The sequence below is a fragment of the Candoia aspera genome, chromosome 2 (genome assembly GCF_035149785.1).
Source record: "Candoia aspera isolate rCanAsp1 chromosome 2, rCanAsp1.hap2, whole genome shotgun sequence".
Lineage (NCBI taxonomy): Eukaryota > Metazoa > Chordata > Lepidosauria > Squamata > Boidae > Candoia > Candoia aspera.
In genome coordinates, this window is record NC_086154.1 from 134,377,266 (window position 1) to 134,404,089 (window position 26,824).

At 41.9% G+C, this 26,824-nt stretch overlaps 2 protein-coding genes across 2 annotated transcripts; one reads left to right on the forward strand and one right to left on the reverse strand.

Moving 5' to 3' along the window:
* Window positions 1-7,598: 7,598 nt before the first annotated feature.
* ZBTB39 (zinc finger and BTB domain containing 39) lies at window positions 7,599-11,466 on the forward strand. The gene is made up of 2 exons (XM_063296577.1): window positions 7,599-7,667; window positions 9,272-11,466. Exon 2 carries the CDS (start codon window positions 9,367-9,369, stop codon window positions 11,464-11,466), a length of 2,100 nt encoding a protein of 699 aa, XP_063152647.1. The 5' UTR covers window positions 7,599-7,667; window positions 9,272-9,366.
* Window positions 11,467-19,723: 8,257 nt separating this feature from the next.
* Window positions 19,724-26,416, reverse strand: GPR182 (G protein-coupled receptor 182). The gene is made up of 2 exons (XM_063293751.1): window positions 26,134-26,416; window positions 19,724-21,590 (listed from the first exon to the last, which is right to left on the reverse strand). The coding sequence occupies exon 2, from the start codon at window positions 21,569-21,571 to the stop codon at window positions 20,495-20,497; it is 1,077 nt and encodes a 358-aa protein (XP_063149821.1). The 5' UTR covers window positions 21,572-21,590; window positions 26,134-26,416; the 3' UTR covers window positions 19,724-20,494.
* Window positions 26,417-26,824: the final 408 nt, after the last annotated feature.

Consider the following 26,824-nt stretch of genomic DNA (forward strand, 5'->3'; position numbering starts at 1 on the left):
TACAAATGTGTAAAACGTACCAAGTAGTCCAGATAGAGCCCAGCGGCGGCATTCTGTGCTAGTTGAACTTTCAAATCAACAACTAAGGACAGTTCCACATAGAGCTCATTAGAGTTGTGAAATCCAGTGGTTTTATACATAAAGTGAAAGCATAAACTTGGTATCTCTGAACAATGGTGGCATACCTTCTATACTGTAAATTAGATCTTATCTATCTATCTGAAGAGGGACGCGGTGGCGCTGCGGGTTAAACCGCTGAGCTGTCGATCGGAAGGTCGGCGGTTCGAAACCGCGCGGCGGGGTGAGCTCCCGTTGCTCGTCCCAGCTTCTGCACACCAAGCAGTTCGAAAACATGCAAATGTGAGTAGATTAATTGGTACCGCTTCGGCGGGAAGGTAACGGCGTTCCGTGAGTCATGCTGGCCACATGACCCGGAAGTGTCCTATGGACAACGCCGGCTCCAAGGCTTTGAAACGGAGATGAGCACCGCCCCCTAGAGTCGGACACGACTGGACTTTACGTCAAGGGAAACCTTTACCTTTACCTATCTATCTGAAGAAGTGCATGTGTCTTACTGGGCAAACCAAGGCCTAGGTAATCTACCTCTTAGCAAGAAGCCAAACAACTAGAAACCATTAGTTGATCCGTCAGACTTTGCAAGGGAACACCTATATCTCTAAGTTTGCCACTCAGCATCTTTGAGCAGGCTCCTGGCCACCTGAAGAAAGCCATATGGTGGTACTAAGGAAGAGATGTGTCCAGTTTTTTTCAGTCCACTTTTGGGACATGGAGTTTTAAGGGTAACAATGGAGTAGAAGGCCTTTTGGACACCTTCTATCATTCCCATTTGCAACTCTACCTAAATCTGGGGAAAAACTTTGGACACTAGGAAGGTTTAAAAGTGGAAATGGGGGACTTTGTGGGAGGCAATCTTGCTACTTAAACTCCTTTCTCAAGACCCCCTAAACTGCCTGAAATGCCACTGAAATTTGCCAGAACAATCTGAATGCTGAAGAGTCCATGAGCAGCCCTTCCCTGGCTTAATGTAACAATACAGAAGCAGTACTGATTTCTGCTGCTAACGGAGATGAATTGCTCTGCTCTAAGTACATTTGTTTGGCTTTCAGAGGGATTTATCCCAAGTAAACGTGCTTTGTCATTTTAAATGCCAAAATTAGTATAACCCAGCTAAATTAAATGAAATAAAGAGAGCCAGTTTGGTATAGTGGTTAAGGCACCAGCTAGAAACTAAGAGACTGGGCGTTCTAGTCCTGCCTTAAGGATGAAGCCAGCTGGGTGACACTCTCAGCCCTAGGAGGCAGGCAAGGGCAAATTACTTCCAAAAATGCTGCAAAGGAAACTGCAGGCACTTCTCCAGGCAGTCACCAGGAGTCAAGACTGACTTGAAGTCACAGAAAGAAAGACTATCCTCCCTAAACAGATTATATACGATGAAAGAGGTATTTCTTTTAATCAATGAAATAGCTTCACTTCTAACAGTGAAGAAACAAGTAGAAAGTAGAAACAACTGCAGAGTGATCTCTAGGCAGTCAAGCTTGCAATTATGTAATTTGATTCGCGTAATTTTCCAGATTTTGTTCATCCTGGAGTGTCAAATCTGTGTGCCACCACTGAGCTCTTACCAGAGGTCTGTATGAAATAGAGAAGGAATTAAGTAGATAGAGAAAACAAGATGAAGACTTTCCTGCAAAAAACCTTCTTTGGTTAGAAACTTGCATATAAGGCTATATGAATTCTTCAAAAGAGCCATGCCTTTTTCCTTTAAAGCCATAGTGTCTTTTTGGAGGCTCATGGAGCCAATTCAAAAAACATTCCTGGTTGTCTCTGTAGCTACGTGCAGTGAAGTGGATGTGCATGCAACGGCAGTCAAGAACACCTTCTGAAGCAGTCCTGGGAGCTTGCAAAAAGGCCCAGTCGCTTTATTGCTTTCAAGAGGGGCTCCTCCACAACCATACTTGAAAGCTCCATATGAAGCCCATCATAAATCTCCAGTAACTTATAATGAAACAGCTTGAGTTGCTCAGTGAAGAACTGACACTTTCCCACTCTTATGGACAGCGTAGGCTTGAATACAAGCTCTTAACAGTATTTGTGCCACCCTCTGGGTTTCTGCTACTATTGTTCTCAGTTGCTTCATTTTCCTCAGCAACTTGGGATGGTAAGAGCAATCACATCCAGTGCCTGGCTACCTGCAAATCTCAGATAGGTTACCTCATTTTGAGGTACAGAAATTTCTAGAAAAAAGCCAACTGAAGTTGAATATGTCATGAGTATGTTCCATTGAGAAAAACAATGGTAGTCAAGGGTGTCCATTTTTTGGAGGAGGAGGAGGAGGACAAAAACTAGTCATTTGAACCCTCAGGTTTAAATCAGAAGGTATTTATTAAAGAAGTGTAACAAGGGAGTACAAGAGAAATTCAGTGTCACTTGAAAGTAATAATGGTGTAGAGTAATTATTATATACAGTCAGAACAAATGGTCCCTAATGCTACCACACCATGCAAAATAACTTCTGTTTGTGAAGTTAGTTAGTTAGTTAGCCTTTTTCTGTAGAGATACTACAGAAGACTACTGTCACTGAATAATTTCATCTCAATCCAGTTCATGCCCCTTGCCATCTTAAAAAATCAAATTTGGAGTAAGAATGGCTGGAAATTCTCTTCACAGTTTCCCATTCTCTGTGCAGCTCTTCATATCAGTATTTATAATGGTTCTGAAATAACACTGCCAAAGAAAGTAAACGGAGTCAGGATGGTGCCTTTGAGACAATTAATTCAGTTCAAATGGTAAATAACCAGGAGTTTCACAGAAGAGACTGCTGATTAATTGGAGGAGGATTTTCTGTCCTTTGGGCATCAGAAGCAGTGGGCCCCACAGGAATTTCTGCATTTATTTATTGATACCCTGCTGCAGTACAAAAGCCACCTTCAGAAAGAATAAATAATCCCAGTTTGGATAAGCAGCAAGAGTAATTTAACAAGACAAATGGCCTTAGGCTCTGCCTACTTGAGGCCTCAGCTATCTGAACAGTACATTACTTTTTAAAATCCAAGTGACCTCCTAGGGAGACCAAAGGCTTTCTACAGCATTTATGCTAAACTTTGTAAGAAAACTATTTTTTTTTTGGTTCCTGCTTCGCTGCCAAGTAGTGGCTAGGTAAAGACTGCCATCTTGTGAATTGTGTTTTATAGTGCAGTGAAGTGATAATAGAGGCAAAATTAAGAAGTAGGCGGCATATGCTATGATTGTCTGCCCTGATTTATAATTATTGAAATATCTCTGAACAGCTAGGGCTTATTATGTTATCTAAACTGAGAACTACTTCTTAAATGATAAAAAGCACTTTTGATGGCAACCGTGATGTTTTTAAAGGACCTCATAGTACATCATTGCTTAGAACATTGGCTGAAGGGGGATTTTAATTAAAGCACTTCTGTATGGAAACTGATCATTTATGCAATCCAAAGTGAGAATCTAAATGTTTTACCTTTCTGGGGTGTGGGAAGTGAGCAGATAGGAATGACTGTATTACTTTATGATCAGCTAGGAGCATTGGTCATGTTTTCAGAAATTCAATCTAGGAGCTGAATCTTTTCTGAGGTTCAGATTTCCCTAAAGCTGGAAGGAGCTATTAAGGCCACCAAGTCTAACTCCTTGCTCACTGCAGGAATCCAAATTAAAGCATCCCTAACAGATAGTCATCTAGCTTCTGCTTAAAGACATTGAGTGAAAGGGAACCCTCCAGCTTTCCAAGCAATTGGTTTTACAGCCCAGCTATTGATCCAGTTAGGATTTTTTTTAGTGATCAAGAGGAATCTGCCTTCTGTGTCTTCCTGTATGAAATGGAGAATAGGTCTTGACCTTCTCCATGTGGCATCCTTTCAGGTAATTGAATACTGCCATCATAAACTCCCCGAGTCTTCTCTTTCCATGATTAACCATACTCCCTTCTTTGGTCTTAATTTCTAGACCCTGATCATCCTTCTCAGTCTACTCTGGACTTCTTCCAGTCTGTCTGAATCATTAAAGTATAATGCCCAGAACTGGGCACAGTACTGGAAGTTGGGTCTGACTAATACAGAATAAATTGCAACTATTAGCTTCCTGTGTTATAGAACTTATACTGCTACCTGGGCACCAATTTTGTAGCTATAACCCACTGCTGATTCCTAGTTCGAATATATTAATTTACTATTGAATATCTGATTATTCCAAGCCAATTAGCTCACATCCTACACCTGTACACTGATTTTGCTTCCTAAGTAAAGAACTTTGCATTTGCCTCTGTTAAATTTCATTTTATTATTTTTAGCTCATTTTATTAATCTATCAAGTTCAGTTTGAAATTTGTCTTTTATAGCACTATTAGCTATCCCACTCAGTTTTGTATCATTTGCATATTTGTTAAGCATTCTCTCTACTCTTCATCTAAGTCTTTAATAAAAATATTGAAGAGTAGAGGCCACAGAATTGAATCCTATACTATTTGAACTGCTCTCCGTTTTGATAAGAGATGATTGATGAGCACACTTTGCATGATTTTTGGCCCAACTATCTTGATCACACTTATCTAGTTTGTTAATTGTGGAAAGAAATTATTCCGTCTTTGTAATCATTAGAAACATGAACTGCCTTGCTTCTGAATCTGATTATAAATCTATTGCTGCAAATTTATACCCACTTAATATAGAATAATTCCCCCTGAACTTAATGAGATGCCAGAATAGACATGTCTTGCATATATATGAAGAGAAGAGACAAAAGCAGTAGCTTACTATTTTAACAAACCCAAGAATTTTCTTTAAACCCAGTCTGAAAGTTTGGAACCTACTTCCCACCTCCTCGCCCTTTTGCATTTCTCACATACAGATTCTCTGCCTATTGACAAGGTTTGTCTCTGACAGTTTTGTGAGCATGAGCTTGAGATCATCTCCTGGAAGGATGGATGGATACAACCATAGAGTTTTCTCGGCATCTGTACAAAGGGGACCATTGCCTTCAGTTTTTTTCAACTACTCAGTCTAGCCTATAGCCCTAGGATTCCCTAGTGGTCTCCCATCCAAATATTAATCAGGTTCAGTGCTGCTTATCTTCCAAGGTCAGCCAGGTGTTGCCATCTGTAGTAACAACCTAAATAAAAGCCTTTCTTTCACATAAGACTACAGAAGGGCATTATGTGAAAGTCTCATTCGGCATTCCCTGCTGACAGCAAAGACAGTTCCAGTCAATGGCGGCTCATTTCAACCTGTATGCTACAAGCACAACAAAACTTAGTTTTACCCAAAGCAAGTTCACACTGTTCTATGCGAGTTAGGATGTCTAATCTAGAGATTATAAATCATCATACTGTTGCCTCCATCCCACAAATCCTGCACTCTAATTTCTTTTGCTTACTGTATTATTTTTTATTACCTTTCTGCACTTCACATACCTCAAAAGAGAAAATGATGGCTATGTATATATGTAAATCCCTTGCTACATCCAACAAAAGATTTATCTAATCCAGCATCTTGTTTCTTGCAATGGCCATCCAAAAGTAAAATGTGAGGGCAAAAGTATTGTTTGTTTCTATTTTTTGATGCCTTCAAGTCATTGTTGACTCCTGGCGACTGCCTGGACAAGTCCCTGCAGTTTTCTTGGCAAGATTTCAGAAGTGGTTTGCCCTTGCCTGCTTCTGAGGGCTGAGAGGGAGGGACTGGCCCAAGGTCACCCAGCTGGCTTTGTGCCTAAGTCAGGTCTAGAACTCATGGTCTCCCATTAACCTAGAAACAGTGCAGAGCTAACATAATGTTTCAAACAGATGTTACAGTAATTATCTTTCTATAGTGCCTGATAGGTTTTCAGTGCTTTAGAAATAAATTAGAAACAAAAATAATAATAAATGTACATCCCACTCAAAACAGCATTTTGCATCTGAATTAGTGTTATGGGGAGGAGGGGGGAAATCACACACACATACATAAACACAAAACTGAAAATTGTAGTGATCCTCTTCTATGTGGGAAGTTCTCAATTGCTAAGACATATACTTTCACACACTGATGCAGAACCTTGCTCACTTTACTTAAAAATTATTGTTCACCAGTTTGTGTGTTACAGTTACACGCCACTTTATGTATACAGAGGCAAACACATATTTGGGGTGTGTCCAGGTAGGGGAGAAGTTACAGCCAACTTGCACAGCTGCAAATCAGGCCACACTAGCCACTATCATGACAAAGAAATAAGTGGGCACCTCAGGCAGATGATTTTACCCATTTTGAAAAAATGATAGAAAATGGTTATGTCATTCATTATCATTGCATTTTTACTGCCATGTAGTGGGGAAAGGTCCATATGGTTATGGGATTGTATTGTATGTCTTGGCTACCAAAATAACTTAATCAATTTTAAATACTGACTGTGTACCTTGCAGGGTAGGGTAGGAAGAGAATTTGCTGTTTTGCTTCAGACAATAAAATCCTTGAGCTTAACTTTTATACCTATCTGCACAGTAGTCAAGTGTGCTTTATGTATGTTGTTCTTCCCTGAATATTATCTCTCTTTCAAGCACCTCTTTATTGCTCCAATTTGTAGCAAGCTACTATCTCTACAGTCCTCCTATGTGTGCATTTATCACAGAGGCTTCCACGTTTTATTTATTTGTATCTTGCCTCTCACTAGGAGAGTTCCAAGCAGTTAGGCTTGAACCACCTTGGATTAGATGCCTTCAGGTGAAATTTTCAGGCAAGGACAAGGAATCTGATTTAGACGGAAGCTTTCATCCTTAGACTACAGAATTTTTGGAAGGCATTATCCAGCTTTTCTTGAGTCCCAGATTTGTCAGATCGATGTGATATATATTTCAGGTATACCCAAAAAAATGTTTCAGGGACCTACACGTTTAAAACTGATGCATGGACACAAGCAGGCTTTAATGTTTAGTGGGAGTATGTGGCATCCAAAGCGTGCACATTTATGAAATGCCAAAACAATATTCTTGTAGATTGAGATGGGAGAGCCATATATCCATATAGTCTGCGTTATGCTCGTATGATCTGTGCACTGCCGGGCTCATTTAGGGGGCTGCGCTACCGAAGCGGAGACCCTAAAAGTATTACAAGCCCCCGACTAGAGCGGATGATGCAGAGGGAGGCAGAGCCCTGGGCTGGAGGGCCAGGTTCCCCGCAGCTGTGCACCACGCCGCGAGCCCTTCTCCTTCTCCTTCCCGCCAGCGCAGCGCCGCCTCTCGTGCGCCTCGTTCCGTGGGCGCGCGCGGCTCTCGAGCTCTGTCCTCGGCGCCCAGTGGGCGCTTTCCGTGCCTCCCCGCCGAGCTGCTGCTGCCATACCCGGCAGGGCTGCCCTTCCAGTCCCCCCAGCCTCCCGCCTCCCCGGCGGCGGCTCCATCCTCCTCAGCCAGACAACTCCCTTCCCCCAGCCCCGCCACCAGCAGTTGCTGTCTTCCCGCGCGAATCCCCTGAAGCCGGGGCTGCTGCAGTGCCCCCTCCGGGGCTGGGGGCGGCGCTGGGCCCGGCCGTCTCGGGGCCGGATGGAGCCTCTTGGCCGGGGCCGGAGCAGCACCTCTTCGGCGAGGCCGGGCTGGCGGGTAGGGGAGGCCGGAGCCCTTTGTGTATGCGAAAGCGGGGATGCTGCCCACCGCCTCCCGGGTAAGGGGCCACCTTCCCTTCCCTTCCCTCCGGGGGACACAGCTCCTTTCTGCCGCCTACGAAGGTGTGAGACTCCCCCCTTCTTCAGCATCAGGGACTCCCGCTCGGGGCCGCCCTTCCTCCGTGCCTTGCAGCCCCCTTGCCTTCACCCCACTCCCTGCGCCCGCATCGCCGCCCTCCTCCCACCTTGCCCGAAAGGGCTGGGAATTGGCTGGGCTCCCCGAAAGATTTCCCGGCCCTTTGTCCCCATTTATGGGTCGGCCCAGAGAAGCCCCATCCCCCTGGCGACCCTCCGCCGCTTCCTCGAGGACTGGTTCTGACTCTCCCCATCCCACGTCGCCTCGCCTGACATCCCCTCCACACCACAAATGCCTGCATTTTTAGACTCCTCCCCATCTTCTCTAAATCAAAACTGCTCGTCTGCCTCTTTTTTTGCTCTTCTTTCTTCCTCATTATTCCAGGATTCACTGTGGATAGCGAACCTCCCTCCCTTGCCCCATCTCACCTCAGACTCCAGAGGAGGAACAACTTCTAGGGATCTCCTTCCCCACCCCTGACCTATTGGCATTCTCTTTTAACACTGCCTCCATTTCCGTTTTCTTTAAGCAATAAAAACCATTGATAAATAACTTGCTTTTTTTACCTATGTGCCATCCGCTCTCTGAAGTAATACATTTGTTCTGAAAGAAAAAGAAAAGGGGGGGGGGGAGTCACTTTTCTTAAGGTATCAGAAATCTATGACTTCAGGTTCTTTGAAGGGTTTTTGCATAGGGTGTCCTTTATTAATGTCAGTCTTTCCAGCCTATTTGGATAGCAGGCATGGTCCCTGATGAAATTTTCAAGTGGGACATGTGGGTTAAGATGGTATCTTTGGCTGTTGCTTTAGAAACTTTAAGAAAGCACAAACATGAGCACTCTTCTGGGCATATTTTATTTTACTATTAGCCAATTGAGCTCATAAAGATGCACAAGTTGTGATTGAAGTTGAAAGTATGAAGGGAGAACCTCAAATTTCTTGTCACTTGTCCTGTGACCAATTTCGTTTTCAGGCTTTCTGTTCTGCCATCTGTTAAAAGGAGTCAGTAGAACTTTTGCAGAGAACATGCATTTTAAGTAAGGTTTTCAGAGGAAAAACAAGCATTTTGGATACTATAGTTATGAAACCCCCTCGAAAGATATATTGGATTGGCAGACCCAGTTTTCTTATTTACAAAACTGTATATCTCTGAAGTAGAAATATCTGGTCAACTGGTTGTGAATAAGAAGAGATGAAAATGGAAGTAGGATGATAATATTATAGCACTTTAATAATATTGCTTTAAAACATGAGAGGATGCTTCTTGGGCTTTGTGATTTGTAATTTCTGCTTGTCACGTACATGCATTCATTCTTTCCTTCCTCAGAAAGAACTGGTGGACCAAAGCAGCTATGTTTTTTGTTCTGTAGTAAACAATACACTTGTTTATATCCTACAATCATTTTTATCCTTGCTTTTTCATTGACAGTGTGTCCAAGGTGGAGTATAATGTAATAAAAATTATGTCTTAGATTTCACTCCAAATCAGTAAGAATCAAAACTGTGAACTTTATTTTTTTCTCTCTAGAGCTTCTTGCCCAATCACCTCCCCTTCGGCGCAGCTGAAAAATGTGGCAGTAGAAGCCAAAAGTGAGCAGAAGGAGATTTTGCGGAACAGTCAAGATGGGCATGAGGATCAAGCTGCATAGCACTGACCACCCCAATAACCTGTTGAAGGAACTTAACAAATCCCGACTGACAGAGTCTATGTGTGATGTCACCATTGTGGTGGGTAGCCGTTCCTTCCCGGCACACAAAGCAGTGCTGGCATGTGCAGCAGGCTATTTCCAGAACCTTTTCCTGAATACAGGATTGGATGCTGCCCGCACTTACGTAGTGGATTTCATTACTCCAGCCAACTTTGAAAAGATTCTGAACTTTGTCTATACTTCGGAGCTCTTCACAGACCTTATTAATGTGGGCGTCATTTATGAGGTTGCTGAAAAATTGGGCATGGATGATTTGCTGAAGGCTTGCCATTCTACTTTCCCAGACTTGGAAAACGCCGCTGTCACTAAACAGCCTTCTGCCTCAAATGAAAGCCGCCCCAGCGGTGCTTTGGCTGAACCAAACCATTCTCTGGGTGACGTCCGGAATAACGGGGAACAACTGGGGCCAGATCGGAATTGCAATATGCATGGTGAAGCAGCCATAGGCTATAAAGAAGATCCCACAAATGAAGCTAGTCACAATTTAATACATCCACACACTCCCAAAACTGAAGAGCAAGAGTCAACAGCACCGTTCACTGGTGCCATGAGTATGATGACCCAGGCTGGTCTCGGTGACATTAGCATGGCAATTCAAACCACTGTGAATTCCTGTCAGCAGTATAAAGTCCAGAGCAATGGGGATTATAACAAAGGCCATCTCTTTGCCTCCGATGTCTCACTAGATATATCAACAAGTAGCAATTCCTGCCCCAGCAATAGTGACCACTCCAAAGACCATGGCTTTGGGCAGATGGATGAGTTGCAGCTGGAAGACCTGGGGGAAGAAGAGCTGCATTTTGAAGATCCCAGTGAAGAGCTAGGTGCGGCAGAGGAAGTGATAGAGCTGAGTGATGATAGTGAGGAGGAGCTGTCCTTTGAGAATGACAGCCGGGATAACAAGGCCATGCCCTGTCAAGTGTGCAAAAAGGTTTTAGAACCCAACATTCAGTTGATCCGTCAGCATGCCAGGGATCATGTAGACCTTCTGACTGGCAACTGCAAGGTTTGTGAGACCCATTTTCAAGACAGGAACTCTAGAGTCACTCACGTCCTGTCACACATTGGGATATTCCTCTTTTCCTGTGATATGTGTGAGACTAAATTTTTCACCCAGTGGCAGCTGAACCTCCATCGCCGAGAAGGGGTATTTGACAACAATGTTATTGTCCATCCCAGTGACCCTCTGATAGGGAAGGTCAACTTGTTCAATGGGGATTTGGCATGTGCTGCCTGCAGGAAACCACTGGCCAAAGATTTTCATGTGGTTCGTGGCCACATCCTGGACCATGTGAACTTGAAAGGCCAAATATGTGGTGTATGTGACCAGCAACATCTCAGTCTCTGCAGCTTGATGTGGCATACGCTTTCCCACTTGGGAATTTCTGTTTTTTCTTGCTCTATCTGTGCCAGTAGTTTTGTGGATAGACACCTTTTGGAGAAACATGTGGCTGTCCATCAAAGTATGGAAGAAGCTCTCTTCCAGTGTCATTACTGTGGTCAGGCTTTCAAACTTGAAGCTGCTTATCGCTACCATGTTAGTCAGCACAAGTGTAACTCTACCTTGGACCTCGTCCGGCCGAACTTTGGCGACCGTCTTCATCAGCAAGCATTGCAAAAGAGGAAGCTGACGGAGAAGTTCCTAAATGAAGATGTGGCTCTCCAAAACCAACCTGGGAATAGTAAATATAGCTGTAAGGTTTGTGGGAAAAGATTTGCTCACACCAGTGAATTCAACTACCACCGGCGGATCCACACAGGGGAGAAGCCCTATCAGTGCAAAGTGTGTCACAAGTTCTTCCGTGGACGTTCCACCATAAAGTGTCATTTGAAGACACATTCTGGGGCCCTCATGTACCGGTGCACCGTTTGTGGCCACTACAGCTCCACCCTTAACCTTATGAGCAAGCATATAGGTGTGCACAAAGGGAGCCTCCCACCAGACTTCACCATTGAGCAAACTTTCATGTACATCATCCATTCCAAAGATACAGAAAAAAACACAGAGAGCTGATGCAGCTATACTGGGGAAGTACCTGAGATAGCGGTGAAACTTGTTTCAGAATTTTTTTAAAAAAAATACTTTCAAAGGTCTGCATACTTCATTTCCTTATGTTTCTTGAAGACTTTTTTCTTAAACCACTGTCTGTGAAAACAACATCACATTACATGTATTGCTGTTCTCAAGAAACCGTTGTGTTTACCTCCTGCTGAGTTGTTTCAAATGTAAGAAATGAGATCTTTTGTTCTTCATCTAATATATTTCCCACCTCATGACTCTTTCCCTCCCCCCACAGGTTTTATCTGACATCACTAGAAGATGGATGCTGCTAAGATGTATCAATGTTCGACATCAGTAGGGCTAGCAGAGGAGAAAGTGGAAATTACGAAAAAACGCTTCTGGGTTATTGATGGCAGGGTGTAATTTCCAAAAATTAAAAATGCAATCCTGTTTACTCAGAAATAAGGCTGTCTTTGTTTCAAGGGATTTATTTCCTCTTTGTACGTGTATTGTAGACACACCTGTGTACTCTCCCTTTCAAAAGGATTGCCATTTCTTATATAGTAAATTTAACTGTCACGCCATCTACAGATATTAAGGAGTGACGAGGCTTATCTCTATACACTACAGTGAAAAACTGATTTCTGTGAATGAAGCTGACATTAAAGGTACAAGAGCAAGCTGCGTTTGGAGGTTTAATCAGTTGTCAAGTCTATCTTGCACCCAGCCTTAATTTATATTTGGCCTTTTCCTAAGGATCCATTATTTTTTTAAAATAAAAATACCTAGTTTATAGCAGAGAGATCAAAATAAAAAGAGAATACACAGTTTTTAGGAAGCCAGAGGAAGTGGACGTTTGCCTCTTCAATGGAGTTGAAGGGACTTTCAGTGGAGAGGAGAGGAGAATATTACGAGAAACAACTCTCAGTTTTGACAAGGCACAAACATGCTAGTTGTTTAAACAACAAGGTTCAGTGTGAAGTGCCTCTTTCAAAAATTCTTAGGGCATCCCAAAAAAGCAAGAGGTAAGGTTGCTTTCTTTCTCATACAGTGCTGTCTTAATGCCGATATACAGTTCTGTTGCTTACAATATTGGTCTTGAGCAATGAGTTGTGTTCAGAGGCTAAACATTTTAGAACAATATATTATGCTAGTACTGGGAGTCCTCCTCTTGGCTTACAATATTTGCCTGATAAAACTTAGAGGGCCTTATTTCTGAGTAAAGATGGATAGGAGTGCACAGTTGTGTTTGAAAAGACATTGTTGCCTTAAGAAAATATCTCTGTAAGGGGGAATGAAAGGATTAGGGTTGATGACCTGTGAACAGGACAGTAAATACACTGTTTTTACTTTTTGTTTGAAGCGAGTCAGGTGTTTTCTCAACAGCGGCACTGTACAGATTATAGCATTTGTCATACTGAAAATACAAATCCTCCTTGCCCCTGCTATTATATCAGATTGTGACATGAGGAGTATGGTTGCATTGGTGTCACAAAGACAGATGTAACTTCTCTAGAGAATCAAGGCCAGCTTGAATGTGTTTGCATCACTTTTAGTTACCTTCATAACTTTTTTCTCTCCAGAATTGAGTTTTATTAACAGCAAAACAAACGACTACTTGTTAAAATTCCCAGAGGAAAGATCCAGTTTGGGATGGCACTGATTGGCTTATGTTGATTGCATCACCAGAAGGCATCCTGAGTCACTCCTGGAACATTGGCAGTTTTGAAAATACTCCCAATATTTGCATAGCTGAAGGTGATGAAAGTTGTAGTTCAGCCTACATGGAGGACACCATTGGTAGAATTAAGTGTTGGTGCTCAAATGAAGAACCTGTCGAAACATAGGAGCAAGGGCAAGGCTAGTAACTAATCCGCATTTGTCTTGATGAATGCTTGTTGGATGTGCACATTGCTAGGCGGGGATGAGGGTGAGAAGAACCTTCTGTGACTTATTTATAGGGTTGCCATAGTTGGGTTGCAGAAATTACCAGTAGATGGCAGCAAAGAGCTCCATAAAACTCTAATGATTGGATTTTTACAGCCCAGATACCCACCCCTACTTATTAATGAATAATATGTCTCTTGTTGTTGCCCTCATATAGTGCCTATGACATCACAACCACTCAACTTTAAAATGTTTCATTATCAGTGCTAGAAAACTAATTTAGTTTTGTATTTAAAAGAAAAAGAAGAAAAACAAAGTTATCTTGTCTCTCTCCCCTTGTAACGATACAAGGTGCAAGCTTTATGGTTTTCAGGATACTCTGATCATGTGCAGCTTTCTTCTGCTGCCAGCATGCCTCTTTTTTCTCTTTTAAAAAGCAAAATATGATACATCCTGTTGTTCCCTTATGTTGTTACTTTTTTTTTCAGGAGTGCAGGCTGTAAGTACTGTCTTTGTGCTCATGTAGGAATATGCTAGCAGAAAGTGCAGATTTTTTATCAACTGAAAAGGCCAAGGATCTTTGCCCTGTAATAATGAAAAGTCGAGGTTGAAATTGGAGCTTTCTTCCTTTTTGAGGGGCTAAAAGATTGAAAGTGGAATGAGGTGTAACTAACATACTTACTTAGAGAGAGAGAGCAGAAGACAAAGGCCTCGACTTGGATTACAGTTTGGCTTCATTTTGTGGACTCTGTTTGATGCCGCAAAGAAACGTCGTTCTGTGATTTCCGTTCAATGCGGAATCAGTAAGAAAGGTGATTACTGAGAGATGGAACAGCTGGCTTGAAAACTGGCATAGGTATAATGCGAACTACCTCATAAGGAGACAGCTCGAGAGTCTTCACAGCTCCTGTTGTGTACAAATGGACTCTTGGGCTTCTATATATAAACACACTTATTCAAGAGAACAGAAAGGTAACCCTGGCCTATGGGTGTGTGTGTGTGTATGTATGTAAAAACTGCAGCTCCATGAATCTCAGCTCTGAAACAGTCTAGTAAGGCAGCCTTTGGGTGGGTTTGCTTTGTCTTTGCTTATAGTACCTACCTCTAAAGGATGTTGTGAAGATTAAATGTTTTGATATGTGTTCAGGAGAAAAGCACTTATTTTTCTGTCTTGTTTTCACATCCTAGGAAACTAAGAATGTTTCCATAATACATGAGTTGTGTGCCGCAGATATTCAGATGTATTTTTTTGTTCCTTTCCCTTTTGCGGCCTCAGACACCAACAAGATATGCTAAGGAATTGAACAATGTGTATGGCAGATGGAATAGCCCCAGGAAACATTCAAATGTCGAGAGAGTTATTTGTAAGGATCTAAAAGCTGCCTTGGGACTTAACCACTATTCTTATTCTACTGTTACATTAATGGCAAGGGCTTAACCAGGAAGGTGGAACCAAAAATATACCAAGCCAAAGGGTCTTGCTTGCTGTTGAGTAAATATTAAAGAAATCACCTCCTGGTATTGGCTAATCAAGAAGCTTCATGCTACCTATTAATCTGGATGAAGTAGGTATCCCTCTTCCTTTTCTATGTTAAAGATGGTTCTGGCCTGGGGCCTTAGCTGTGTCCTAACCAGGCAATGCATCCAGCGCTGAATCATGCTTCCTGGATAAAAATGTGGCCTTCAGTAGAAGTGGTGGAGAAGGAGTTATATTGCTTGTATCTAGTAAGAATTAATTGGTTACCTTTAAATCAAAGCTGAATTCTACAGCTGCTTTCCTCTGGTTCTCCAGTGCCAAACCTGTCCTACTGCTCCACAGGAGAAACCATAGCAGCTTGAGAAATTTCTTTATGAAGAGAAATTTCTTTTATGAACGCTTTCTAGCAAAGTCATGAATAATTGGGCTTCATAGTTAGAGGGTGTTTGGAACTGGAGGATTGGGGTTTGGCTTCTGGTTCTGAACATCTGCTTGAGTGTAGCTTTGGCCAAATAACATCACCTGCCTGCCTCATACATTTATCCACTCACTTCAGATGGAGGTGGGGAGGAGGAATAGTTAAAAATACCTACCTCGCAGGAGACAAGTTGTGAGGTGTAATAAATGTCTGTAAAGTGCTTTGGAACCCTTAGGCTTGTAGAAGGACTAAGTATTGTAATTAAATAGCTTCACTCTATTTGACATGCTATCATTTGTGAAGAATCTCTTCCTACCATTATCACCCTAGCAGGGAAGGATTTAGGCATGGAACAGGTATTCCAATCTCATGTAGAACACTTTGAAATAATGAAAAAATATTTTGGAGATGAATGCATTATTATTATTATTATTATTATTATTATTATTATTATTTTCTGTAAACTCAAACCCTGCCCTCCCCTTCCTTTTCCTCCAAAGATCCAGATGTCTTGAAATGAAACAGCAAAAACAGAACAAAACCGAGCATTGTGATTGCTGTCGAACCTCTTGGTTAAGTGAATTGTAGGTACTGACCTCTCAGTTATTTAAGTGTTTACTATCTATTTGCTGTAAAGTTTGTATATTTTGTAAAACCTTTTTCTCCTTCCTAAAGAAAAGATAGTAGATGTCTAAAATGGTTGTACATCGGATTCTTTTATACTCCATTGTTTGGCACAAAAGTGTGTTTTTTATTTAGAATAATAAAAGTAAAAACCGAAAGAGTCTCCTGCACTGTTGTTTTTCTTGTTTGTAAATTGTGATAAATTCTAACCAAGTGCTTCCTTTTAGCCTTGTGTGAGGCTGAGCATGTTCTTTGCCTGCAGGACATCACTAATTCCTTCCCTGGCATTTCCAAGGACATAGGAAAAGCTGTTGTGTAGAGAGCTATCACAGTCAGTCAGTAGTTTAAGCCAGACTGAGCAATGCTGGGTCTTCCCATCGAAGAAAATATAGGTAAAGCAGAAACCTTTGTGCCTTTCCTATAAAAGCAGAAACCTTTGTGCTAAGGACTGGGGGAAAGAGTAGCTGGCAGAGGAGTCCAGCCATTTCTTCTGTAGTCTGTACTATAAAATGCAGGAGCAATTCCTCTCTGCAGCTCTCTATGTATGATAGGAGGTCAGCTATGGTCTTTTCTGCTTTGGGAATGGCAGCCTATCCCACCATTCTTGGAAATATTGAGCATAAAGAGAGTGAGTGAATGACAGAGAGAGGGAGAGCCCATGTATCTTGAGTCATTTCTGGTTTGTTTCTTGGATAATAGCGTTGGCTTTATTTCACCATTAGAATAAATGCAATGAGTATAAACAAGCATATGAAGACCTGGAAGAATGTCCTGCCATTTTCTAGTAACTGATGACTTCATGGCTGTTTAACAGTTTTTCCCCTTAACCTCTGTCCATATCTTGAACTTTGCCAGAAACCTTGCTTTTCATAGAGATCAGAATCGGATAAAAAAGTGCTGAGTGCATTTTGGTTAGCACATCCTGTTTTATTTGGCTTTGGTCTCTTGGATGTTCCTTAGAGTAACACTCAACCATCATGGTACATGATGAGAAATCTTGAAATCACATGATCCATACGCCACGTATTTATGAAGGACTGTATGGTAGAAAGGTCGAAGCCTGTTGACTCTCCTGGCATATGGCTTTCCAAAAAACAAATCCCAAGTGTCAGCTCCTGGTCTGTGAATATGCTTATTTGGTTACATCTACCATCACGGGTGAGGATTCAACTTTAGACATTTGATTGCATTCCAAACTTTCTGAGTTACGAAATCCTGGGTTCTGCAATTGTCTCTGAGAGACATCATTTTGCTTTACAGATTTACATGACACTATCAGAACAGCAGCATTAGCCCTCACTTTTATTTGAAGTAAGTGCACATCCCTGCCACTGGTCTAGCTTAGAAACTAAGCATTATAAATTCTCAGCGAGGTCCTGTGAGAATACTCCAGAAATCTAAGGAAGCTGCAAATTATATAGAGTTGGTGGGGGAGGGGGGGTAAATGGGGGCATTCCCATAGAGGCAATCACCATATTATGTCTTGGCACTTAAGTACTCACAGGGCCACCTACTTCAACTGGATTCAACACCACTGAGGAAGTGGCTGCTTGTAATATTCCACTTCTGTGAGGTGAAAGAGCTGAGGCTAGAAGGCAATATAGCCGGCCTCTAGAAACTGGGCTGTCCCTCTGCTGATGGCATTCCTGAGGCTTCTAAAGACTGAGGTGCTCCAGAGACTTTTTAGGGAACTATTGTGGTTGTTGCTATATGGATGTCTCTCTTTCTTTCATTATTTGGTACTCAAATTATTTTTAACTATTGTGTTTTAATGGTTTATTATTTGCTGGATGTTTCTACTTTGGTTTAGTGTATTAGAGGCTGCCATGAAAGCCTCTAATACACTAATAAGGACTTGGCAGCATACAAACCTGATAATATAATATGTAGCCATACGTGCACATACTGGCTTGTTCCAAAAGAGGAACCAGTGATTATCTTAAAAAAGAGAGCAGTGGTGTTTTTGGAAGAGGGTGGGGGTCAGAATATACAAGATGGTAGGCACAATACTGTGATCCAGGTTTTATCTCTTTTGTACAGACTTGCAACGTCAATGCATGTTCGAAAGGGGCAGGGCTTGGAATGTGATGCCATGCCTGTTGTCTTGCAGATTTTAACCCCCCCTCCGCAGACACCGCTGAGAAACGGTATGGGATGGTGGTGGTCCTAAGATTCCTCCCTCCCTCCCTCCCTCTTCTGACTCTGTAAGACACATACATAAGTGTATCTTCAACCAAATCTGTACATTCAAAGTAGTCTTCCCTGAACTGATAGAGAATATCTGTTTCTCTACATTTGAGTAGAGAAAGATTTCCCAAGCTTATTTCTGATTAGTGCTACCTTTTCAAATGACCCTTCTTCCTGGTTTGGGCCAAGGGAGGCCATTTCCCTCCCAGCTGGGCAAGGTACACTTTGAAATGAGCCTGCTTGCCATAAAATGCCATGGATTATTGGTTGCCTGCTCCTTTTCCTCAAAAGTAGTGAATAAAGTCATTATGAACATTAACATGGGAGAGAGACAGAAAAATGGGATATATATATAAGCTAGCTAGCTCTCTTATTCCTTCTCCAGCCACCCCTTTGATAGGTGCAAAGGGATAGCTAACTGCAGCCAAAACCGTTGACAATTAAATGGAAGGAATTAGTGTCTTCAGTGGATTAATCAATCAATCACTATGCCACTTTATTGAGTGCAAGTTTGATTCAGCCCATTTTTACATCACTTTTGCAAATTTGGTAAAAGATAAAAAGTGCTTGAAAATTCATATACATTATCTTGCACATTTCTGCTAAAGCAAGAGCTGGACCATAAGGAAGGCTGAGCGAAGGAAGATCGATGCTTTGGAACTGGGGTGTTGGAGGAAAATCCTGAGAGTGCCTTGGACTGCAAGAAGATCAAACCAGTCCATCCTCCAGGAAATAAAGCCAGACTGCTCACTTGAGGGAATGATATTAAAGGCAAAACTGAAATACTTTGGCCACATACTGAGAAGACAGGACACCCTGGAGAAGATGCTGATGCTGGGGAGAGTGGAGGGCAAAAGGAAGAGGGGCCGACCAAGGGCAAGGTGGATGGATGATATTCTAGAGGTGACGGACTCGTCCCTGGGGGAGCTGGGGGTGTTGACGACCGACAGGAAGCTCTGGCGTGGGCTGGTCCATGAAGTCACGAAGAGTCGGAAGCGACTGAACGAATAAACAACAAGGATTTTTACAACTATTTTTTACTGGTGTCTACACTATACTACACTACACTACACTACTCCTCCATCACTGTATTAGGCTAAATACTGATTCTATGCATCCCTTGGATGGTGTTTGGATGCAACAATCATAGCTACATTTCCTTACATTGTTTTTCATTTAAGAAACAGCTTGTGAAATATAAAATCTGATACAAATCGATTATTGGAACATGTGAGCTAAAGTTCAAACATTTTAAGGCTCTTTGATAAACTCAAGAGGAATTTTACCATGATATAATTCAGATAGTTCCACAACCTTATATGATAGATAGATGGATAGATAGGTAGGTAGATGATAGATAGATGGATAGATAGATAGAGAAGAGAGAAAGAATTTATCCCCAGCATTCCATTCAGTTCATTTATGAACTCCTCCTCCTTCAAACCAGTTATGTCCACTTCCTCCACACAATTCTTTACAAACATGACCCTTGGCCAGTATTAGTATTTAGTAGCATTACTTTGTGAGCATTGAACACTGAAGTAGTTTTCTCTTAAAGGTATTTCCATAAAAGGTAAAAAATGGAATGGCAGAACTCAGGGAGGAAGAAAAGCCAAGGACAGACAACCATTTCAGCTACAGAAGGAGGCTAAGGAGAAAAAAAAGACACCTCAGAATCTAGTTTGGGATTTTTAATACAGTGGAAGAAGTCAGAGTGATGTGCATTCTCTCAGGAGAGAGAAACTCTAGAATTACCTGTGGTATAATCTAGAAATACTCTTCACATTTTCCCAAATTTACATTCTCACTGGGTATAATTTTCTATTATGACGTTAGGTACATGTTAGTGTTTTGGACTAAAAAGATCTATATAGGGACTGCTAGGATTGAGTTGTTAGTATCCTGATTCCCCAGCTCCAAGAAGTAACTAATTGAATGTTCACCATAAATCTGGGCTAGTGCCTGTTTTCTCTTCATCGACCTCTTCAGTTCTTTAGATTCTTATAGGTTGGAGCTATATATCCAACTGCTTTGGGTATAAGTTATTCTGCCCAGCTGTCTAGATGCAATTCTGTTTAACCAGTTTTCAGAATGTTATTTTCATGCAAAATTGCACAAATTAGAAGAAGTTCAGAGAAATACATCTCTTCTCCTCAGTAAAATGTCAAGGCGGCAGAAAAAAGATTTTTCTTTGCAAGTTTCAAGGTGAAGGAAGTTGATGAGGACTAATAGCAAACTTATATTTTGGTTGGTTAATGCCAGTCAGTTTGACACTGCTGCATATAACCCCTCCCCTTTTTTTACCCTATATGGCCCTTCTTTTTAGATTGCAAAAGGCACTGGCAGCAATAACAACATCAGGCATCTTAATTAAGCCTCTCCTTTGCTGATAAGAAAAAAATGCCAATACATTCTTGTGGCAATGAACCAAATATCAGAAAAGCTGCTTAAATTGGCGAGGTCTTGTCGTGCGTGATGACTACAGAGTGTTGGGTGCTGGAAGAAGAGCCATCCCCTCCCTTCTGATCCAGCTGGTCTTTGGGAATGTATCTGACCACAGCAGAGATGAGCTTTCCTCGGAAGTTCTTACTCAGGAAGTTGTACAGGATGGGGTTGACCACACAATGGACAAGGGTGAAACAGTCTATGATATCATAGAAGAAGTACAGGAACTCAAGCACGTAGCAGTGGAGGAAGATGCTTGTCCCTTCAAGGGTGAGGAGCAGCAAAACTAGGTGGAATGGCAGCCAACTGATCAAGAAGACAATTATGTAAGCATAGATGAGGCGACAGTTTTTTCTGCCCTCTGGCTTGTTACAATGCTTGATGTGTCTGGCAGTCAGTATGTTGAAGACTGCCATGATGGAGAATGGGATAAGGAACCCAATTAAGGCAGTAAGGATGATGAGACCGAGGGCCCACTCACTGTAGGTCTCCATGGGGGCCATAAAGAAACACACAGGCTCAATGGTATCAGTTAACTCGATGTGTGCCACCTCTGGCAAAGGCATGACGGCAGCAAAGGCCCATATGCAGCAGCAGGTGATCCGTCGTACAAGATGTTGGTGTTGGTGCCAGAAGTGGGAGGAAGTTGTCAAGGATACATACCGATCAATGCTGAGGCAGGTAAGAAAGAAAATACTACTGTACATGTTGGCAAAGTAAAAGTAGTGGGTGAAGCGACAGAGGAAATCTCCCCAAAGCCAAGTGTAATCAAGCATAACTTCTAACATCCAGACTGGTAAGGAAAGGGTCACGCCTAAGTCTGCAAGGGCCATGTTGAAGATGTACAGGTTGACCAGGTTCTGGTGGCTTCGGGTCTGCCAGTTGACCCATATAACCAAGAGGTTCTCCACCAATCCCACCACAAAGATGACGAGATAGAGGACAAAGAGAAATACCCGCTTAATGTTCTCATCTAGTCCCAAATCACAGTAGACGAATGTGTGGTTGAGCAGATGGAAGAGCTCTGTCAAGTTGTGGTATTCTTCACTGAAAGGTGGGAGGGTCTCTGGCTCTCCCATTTTGAGGGGAAAAGGTGAACTGCAAAAAGAAGGAGAGGAAAGATGAATGCTAAAAGTTGGAATGAATTCTTCCCCTGAACCAAGATCACATATACAGTAATCTGATATTTTAATAGCTATGGGTTCTAAATCTGTGCAGATGTAATTTTAGGAAAATATTGCTCAACAGGACTCCCAATTTTTTGTTTTGTAATTTGGCCACTACTGCATATAGTATGATGGTGAGTATTTATCAGATACACTGATCAGCCTGTAGTCCGACTGCGTGCCCTGGTCTTATCCCTTCTCTGATGTTTCTTCAACTCCCAGTCTTGACCAAAAGCTCAATCCCAGTGGCCACATTTTGTTCACAGGAGAATCTGACACAAAGAGTCAGAATGGAGGGAACAAACATACTGGCTGTTTTTAAGTGCTGCAAGACTAGAACGTTGTGCTGCAATCTAAGTAACAGGAAAAGGCAAATATCTGAGAGGCCTGTCAGGAGTCTCAGTGGACTCAGTGTGGCCTACAGAATGCTGTGGAGTTACCATAGGTCAGTGAGAGAGCCTATGCTCATGTACCTTAATGTATCTGCTCCCATCCTTGGAATCTCTGGTGAAAGGATTTCTTTGGAAATGATAGAATCACCTGTAGTAAAATGTTATGTTCTTAGAACTGGCATTGTGTCAGATAGAGTTGCCACTTTGTTTTCCTGCTTAGGTTCCTGTATCTTTACCTTTGCAATTATGCACACATTTAAGGAACGCAGGTTCCTTTACCAGTCTACTCCAGATGAGGAACAGTTCTACATACCTGTAATCAACTGCTCAAATTTCAGAAAGACAAACACATTTTGTTTTGTTCTAGGAAGTCTCTCCCTGCCCCCTTAAGTGTCCTTGGTTACAACATTAAAAATGCAGTTGGATGTCAGGCTGCTCAACATATCCAATGGCAATGTGGAGTTGCCTGGCATGGCCTTGCTTCCCCCTCCCATATTCATTTAATACGAGAAAAGTTCTACCAACAGAGCTTTAGAAATGAGCAGATTCCATTTTTCTGTTGTGGAAAGGAGAAACACAAAGACCATACTCTAGGTTCCCATTAACAGAACTATTCAAAGAAACCCTAAGTAAGACCAGCTCTGCAGGAGAATTTTGTAGGAAGAGTTCACCTAAGGAAGGATAGACACTACATCACACTGTCCATATAAAAGCCAACCCCCAATATTCCCATTTACCACTTCCTGTCCCACTCCACTGACCAAGTGAGAGATGTCACCTTGTCGGGAGGAGACTATGCAAATAATAACAAGCTGAATTCGCTCAGTACAGGCTGTGGTAATATGCTCAAAAGAACAAAGCTCGTTTGCCCCCAAGCAGTGGATTAGCTCTTAATCTAGTCCTAAAGTCAAGAATATTTACTGCCTGTTGCTACAGCCAAGCTACAGATGATTTGGGATTCACTGGGTGCAGAATGCATTAGAAATACTTTACAAAAAGAAGGGCAGTTAGTGAGTGGATTTAGGTAGATGCATCCTGAGTCCTGGGTTAATTCAGGCTTTATTTCTGGATATCTGCCACATTCTCTTGTATTCAAAGGCACTATTAATGGAATATATAAATGTAACCTCTTCATTAAAAAAATCCTTTCCATTATGCATTTTTCCACTCCTAATGGCTAAAATGCATGTTTGACATTTGGGTTGGATCTAGGTGAATGGGGCAGTTTCAGACAAACACATACAACACAAAGTAAGGTCATGCAGAGGATTCTGTACACGTGCATGCAAGCAATTGATTTTTTTTTCATTTTTGTGTGAAATGGAGATGACAAGGTTTTTGTTACTGTAGGATTTGTGGCTCAAGGGAAGACAGTGATTTTTTGATCCTTGTTCTTAGCATTCCAAAGGTGACAATTTTGAAGCCATGGATTTTCTTCAAACTGTTTTTGAAGGATTGGAGAGTGAAAATATTGGACATCTGAAAATGCGCTAACTTAGCCTTGATTATGAAGTACTATATATTAAAATAAAACTGAACTCTGTTGAAATGCCATCTTTTCTATGAAGGAACAGTATGAAATGTAGTATGGTGAAAAGCCTATAGGTTTCTATCAAGGAATGTCCACCTCATTCACAAAGCTATAGCTCTTCAAATGTGCTGGGAGAAGCTGTAACATTTCAGCCAGAAGCAGCACAAAAGCAACTCCAGTTTCTGTAGTGTAGATGTGCCTTTAATGTTTTAAAATCTTAGTTCTGTATGTGCCTTGAATTGTATGTTCAAGGTGGTTTTTATTTCAAATTAAATTTCTAGATGACTTGCATCTGTAGGGGATGGGACCAGATGAGCTCCGAGGTACCTTCATATACTGGGGCTGAGAATATATTTTCTTAGTGTAGTCTTGGGAAACAGTGCTGCACACACTCTTAGAGTGTTAGACTGGAAAGTCCTTGGTTAAAATCCTCCACGAGCCACTAAAAGATCACAGGGTGGGCTCGTGTCAGGGACAACTCTTAGCCAAGGCTGATGCAAAAATAACCTGGAGGCAGAGAGAGGTTTTATCCGCCCAGTTCACCTTGAAGAATTCAGGGAAAAGGGTGCCAAGAAACAAATATAGTCAATAAAATGTGTCTCATGGTTGCTGTGTGTGCCTCACAAAGTAATGGGAATTGGGTTAATATTGTTTAAATTGGCCCTGTGTGCTAGTTTTGGATATAAGCTGCATTTGTATCATGATGCTAGTTTTGGAGATGTGTGGAAGCTAAAGGGATGAGACTATAAAGTGGCCCAATTATTTAACTGAATGTTTAATAAGACTGATATCCCCTGGCAAACATTGACATCATACTGATATAGTACTCAGGCAGCCAGGATGGTTCTAGAGGGATCTGATGGCAGTTGTGTCTTTGCTGCTTCTAAATGAGCTGATGTATTGATGAAAACCCTGGACAGATTCTGGGAAGAGAAATAATTGGCAAGGGGGACATAAACTGGATAGACAAGGAAAGATAAAGGCTGAAAATGGAGGTAGATGAAATAATAGGAGAAACTTCTGATCTAGATGCAGAGACATCTCTCAGAGATGCAGACAGAATGAGGGATGATCAAATGTCATACATACAGACTCCAGTCCACTGTTCAGTTTTAAAATGTTTGCTCCTTCCTTCCTTCCTTCCTTCCTTCCTTCCTTCCTTCCTTCCTTCCTTCCTTCCTTCCTTCCTTCCTCCTTCCTCCTTCCTCCTTCCTCCTTTTTTCATTGCTTACCTTTCACTCCATCTAATGATGTAAGAACTCCTCTAACTGAAGCAGGTTTGCCGAAGTTTTAGTCTCTTACTATATTGGCCAGAATGCATAGGACACTTCAAAATGGTTTAGAGGATATATAGAACTGTTTCAGACTAAGTCAGAGTAGTAACTTATTTTACCGAGAACAATCTACTGGGTTTTCAGAGCTTTCCAGCTCTGCAACATGTGATTCTTCATGCCACTTTTCCCCAACTGGATGTATTCCAAATATACTGGGGCTACCTTGCCTCTCATTGCCATTTGGAACAGCCATTGAGTTGTTTGGCGGCGGATGGTAAGCGTTGTAATCCAATGCATCTGGGGGAAATTGCTTTAGGTGGAGGTAACAGGAGTTGCTACTAGAACCTAATGCATAGAAAATGCTACAGATGGCTTTTCCTGCTCCGTCTTAAGGAAAGCTCAGAGTCATTCTTCGCACTCTAGACAGATGTTCTCTTTTGACCTTTTTTTCTGTTCCTGTTTCCTCAGATCTTTTAAGTAAAGGTATCACTGAGGATCTTACACTTGCAAAGAATGTGCTTTGCCAAGGTATTATGATTCTCTAAATATTTTCTTTGGGTTTCTAAAAAGCTGGAGGTAAGACACTGACAAAGCTATCGGATTGGCCTAACAATAGGCAATATCTTAAAATTATTCAAGGAGGGATATTTATGAGACCAGATGTGTGGTGAGTGCTGGCTGGTTTCTGTGTTCCACAGAATTCTTCCTTCCAGACAGAAAAAGTGCAAAAGCAGGGGAGAATGGGATATATCTGAAAGCTTGGCATATGCCATCAATTATCAAAACTTAGGCTTTAAAGAATCAGTTGTTCAAAAGAAACTAGTGCCTCAGAAGAGGTTTTGCTATTCATGTTATGCAGATATTACTTTGCTCCTTAAATTTCCAGATTTAAAAACAACCACCACCTTGACATACTTTCTTAACAGGTGAAAGTAGGATGGATGTACAATGATGGATGCAGCAATTCCCTTCTCAAATTGCCTTCAACTCTGTTTAAACAGACAAATAAAACATTTGCTTGTCTGCAAGCTGGGTGGAGAAAAACCATGATTTCTCCTGAATTATTATTATTGTTATTATTATTATTATTATTATTATTATTATTATTATTATTATTATCGATGATGATAGGTAGAAAACACAGTTCCTTCAGGACACTTGAAGGAAGAGAAAGTACTTCTTCTTAATCCAAATGAAATCTGTTCTTTTCCTAAAATACAAATTAAGCTGCTGGTAACAAAAAATGATTTCTGGAGAACAGGTCAATCTATTGCTTACCTTATTAGAAACCAGAAAGGATTCTGGTGATGTTGCGATAAAGAGATCCTTCTTTTCAGTCCCTCCAATTCAGATGTGAGGTGCAGCCTTTCCAGGAATGTGAGTTTGTTGGCTACTCACAGATTTGCTGGTGTTTTTCCTCCCTCCTGTCTCTCTCACACAGGAAATGAGCATCACAGCCTGTTACTCTGAAAGCAAGGCCCCATCCAAGGATTTTGCCCAAATGAACACAGCTTTGGTTCCAGGAACGGGCAGCACGCATCGTTCTCAGCCCAACCAGAGAGGCTCAGCAAACACTTTTGAAGAAATCTAGAGGATGTATGCTTTCCTGAGACAAATTTCCTTTTTCCGCCCTGCATTTTTGAAACCAGCTTCCCTGCTTTCAGATAACACAGAGTGCACTGTCAAAAGAACAGGAGAGAGAGAAAGAGGCTGCCCTGGCCAGCCCCACCAATAGGTAGAGTGAGGCAGCTGCCTCAGGTAGCAGGTGCTGGGGAGAAGAAGAGGAGCAGGGCCTTGGAAGAAGGAACCTGGTGGCTTGCTCCGCACTCTCTTCAATTAGCCAGTTGTCCTCACGTGAAGAGAACATTTCCCCATTGCTGGTCTTGAAACAAGGCCCAACTCTCAGCTCTCTTCTGCGTGTGAAACAGAGAAGGAGCGCTCCCTGCTCTTCACCTCCACAGCAAAACAA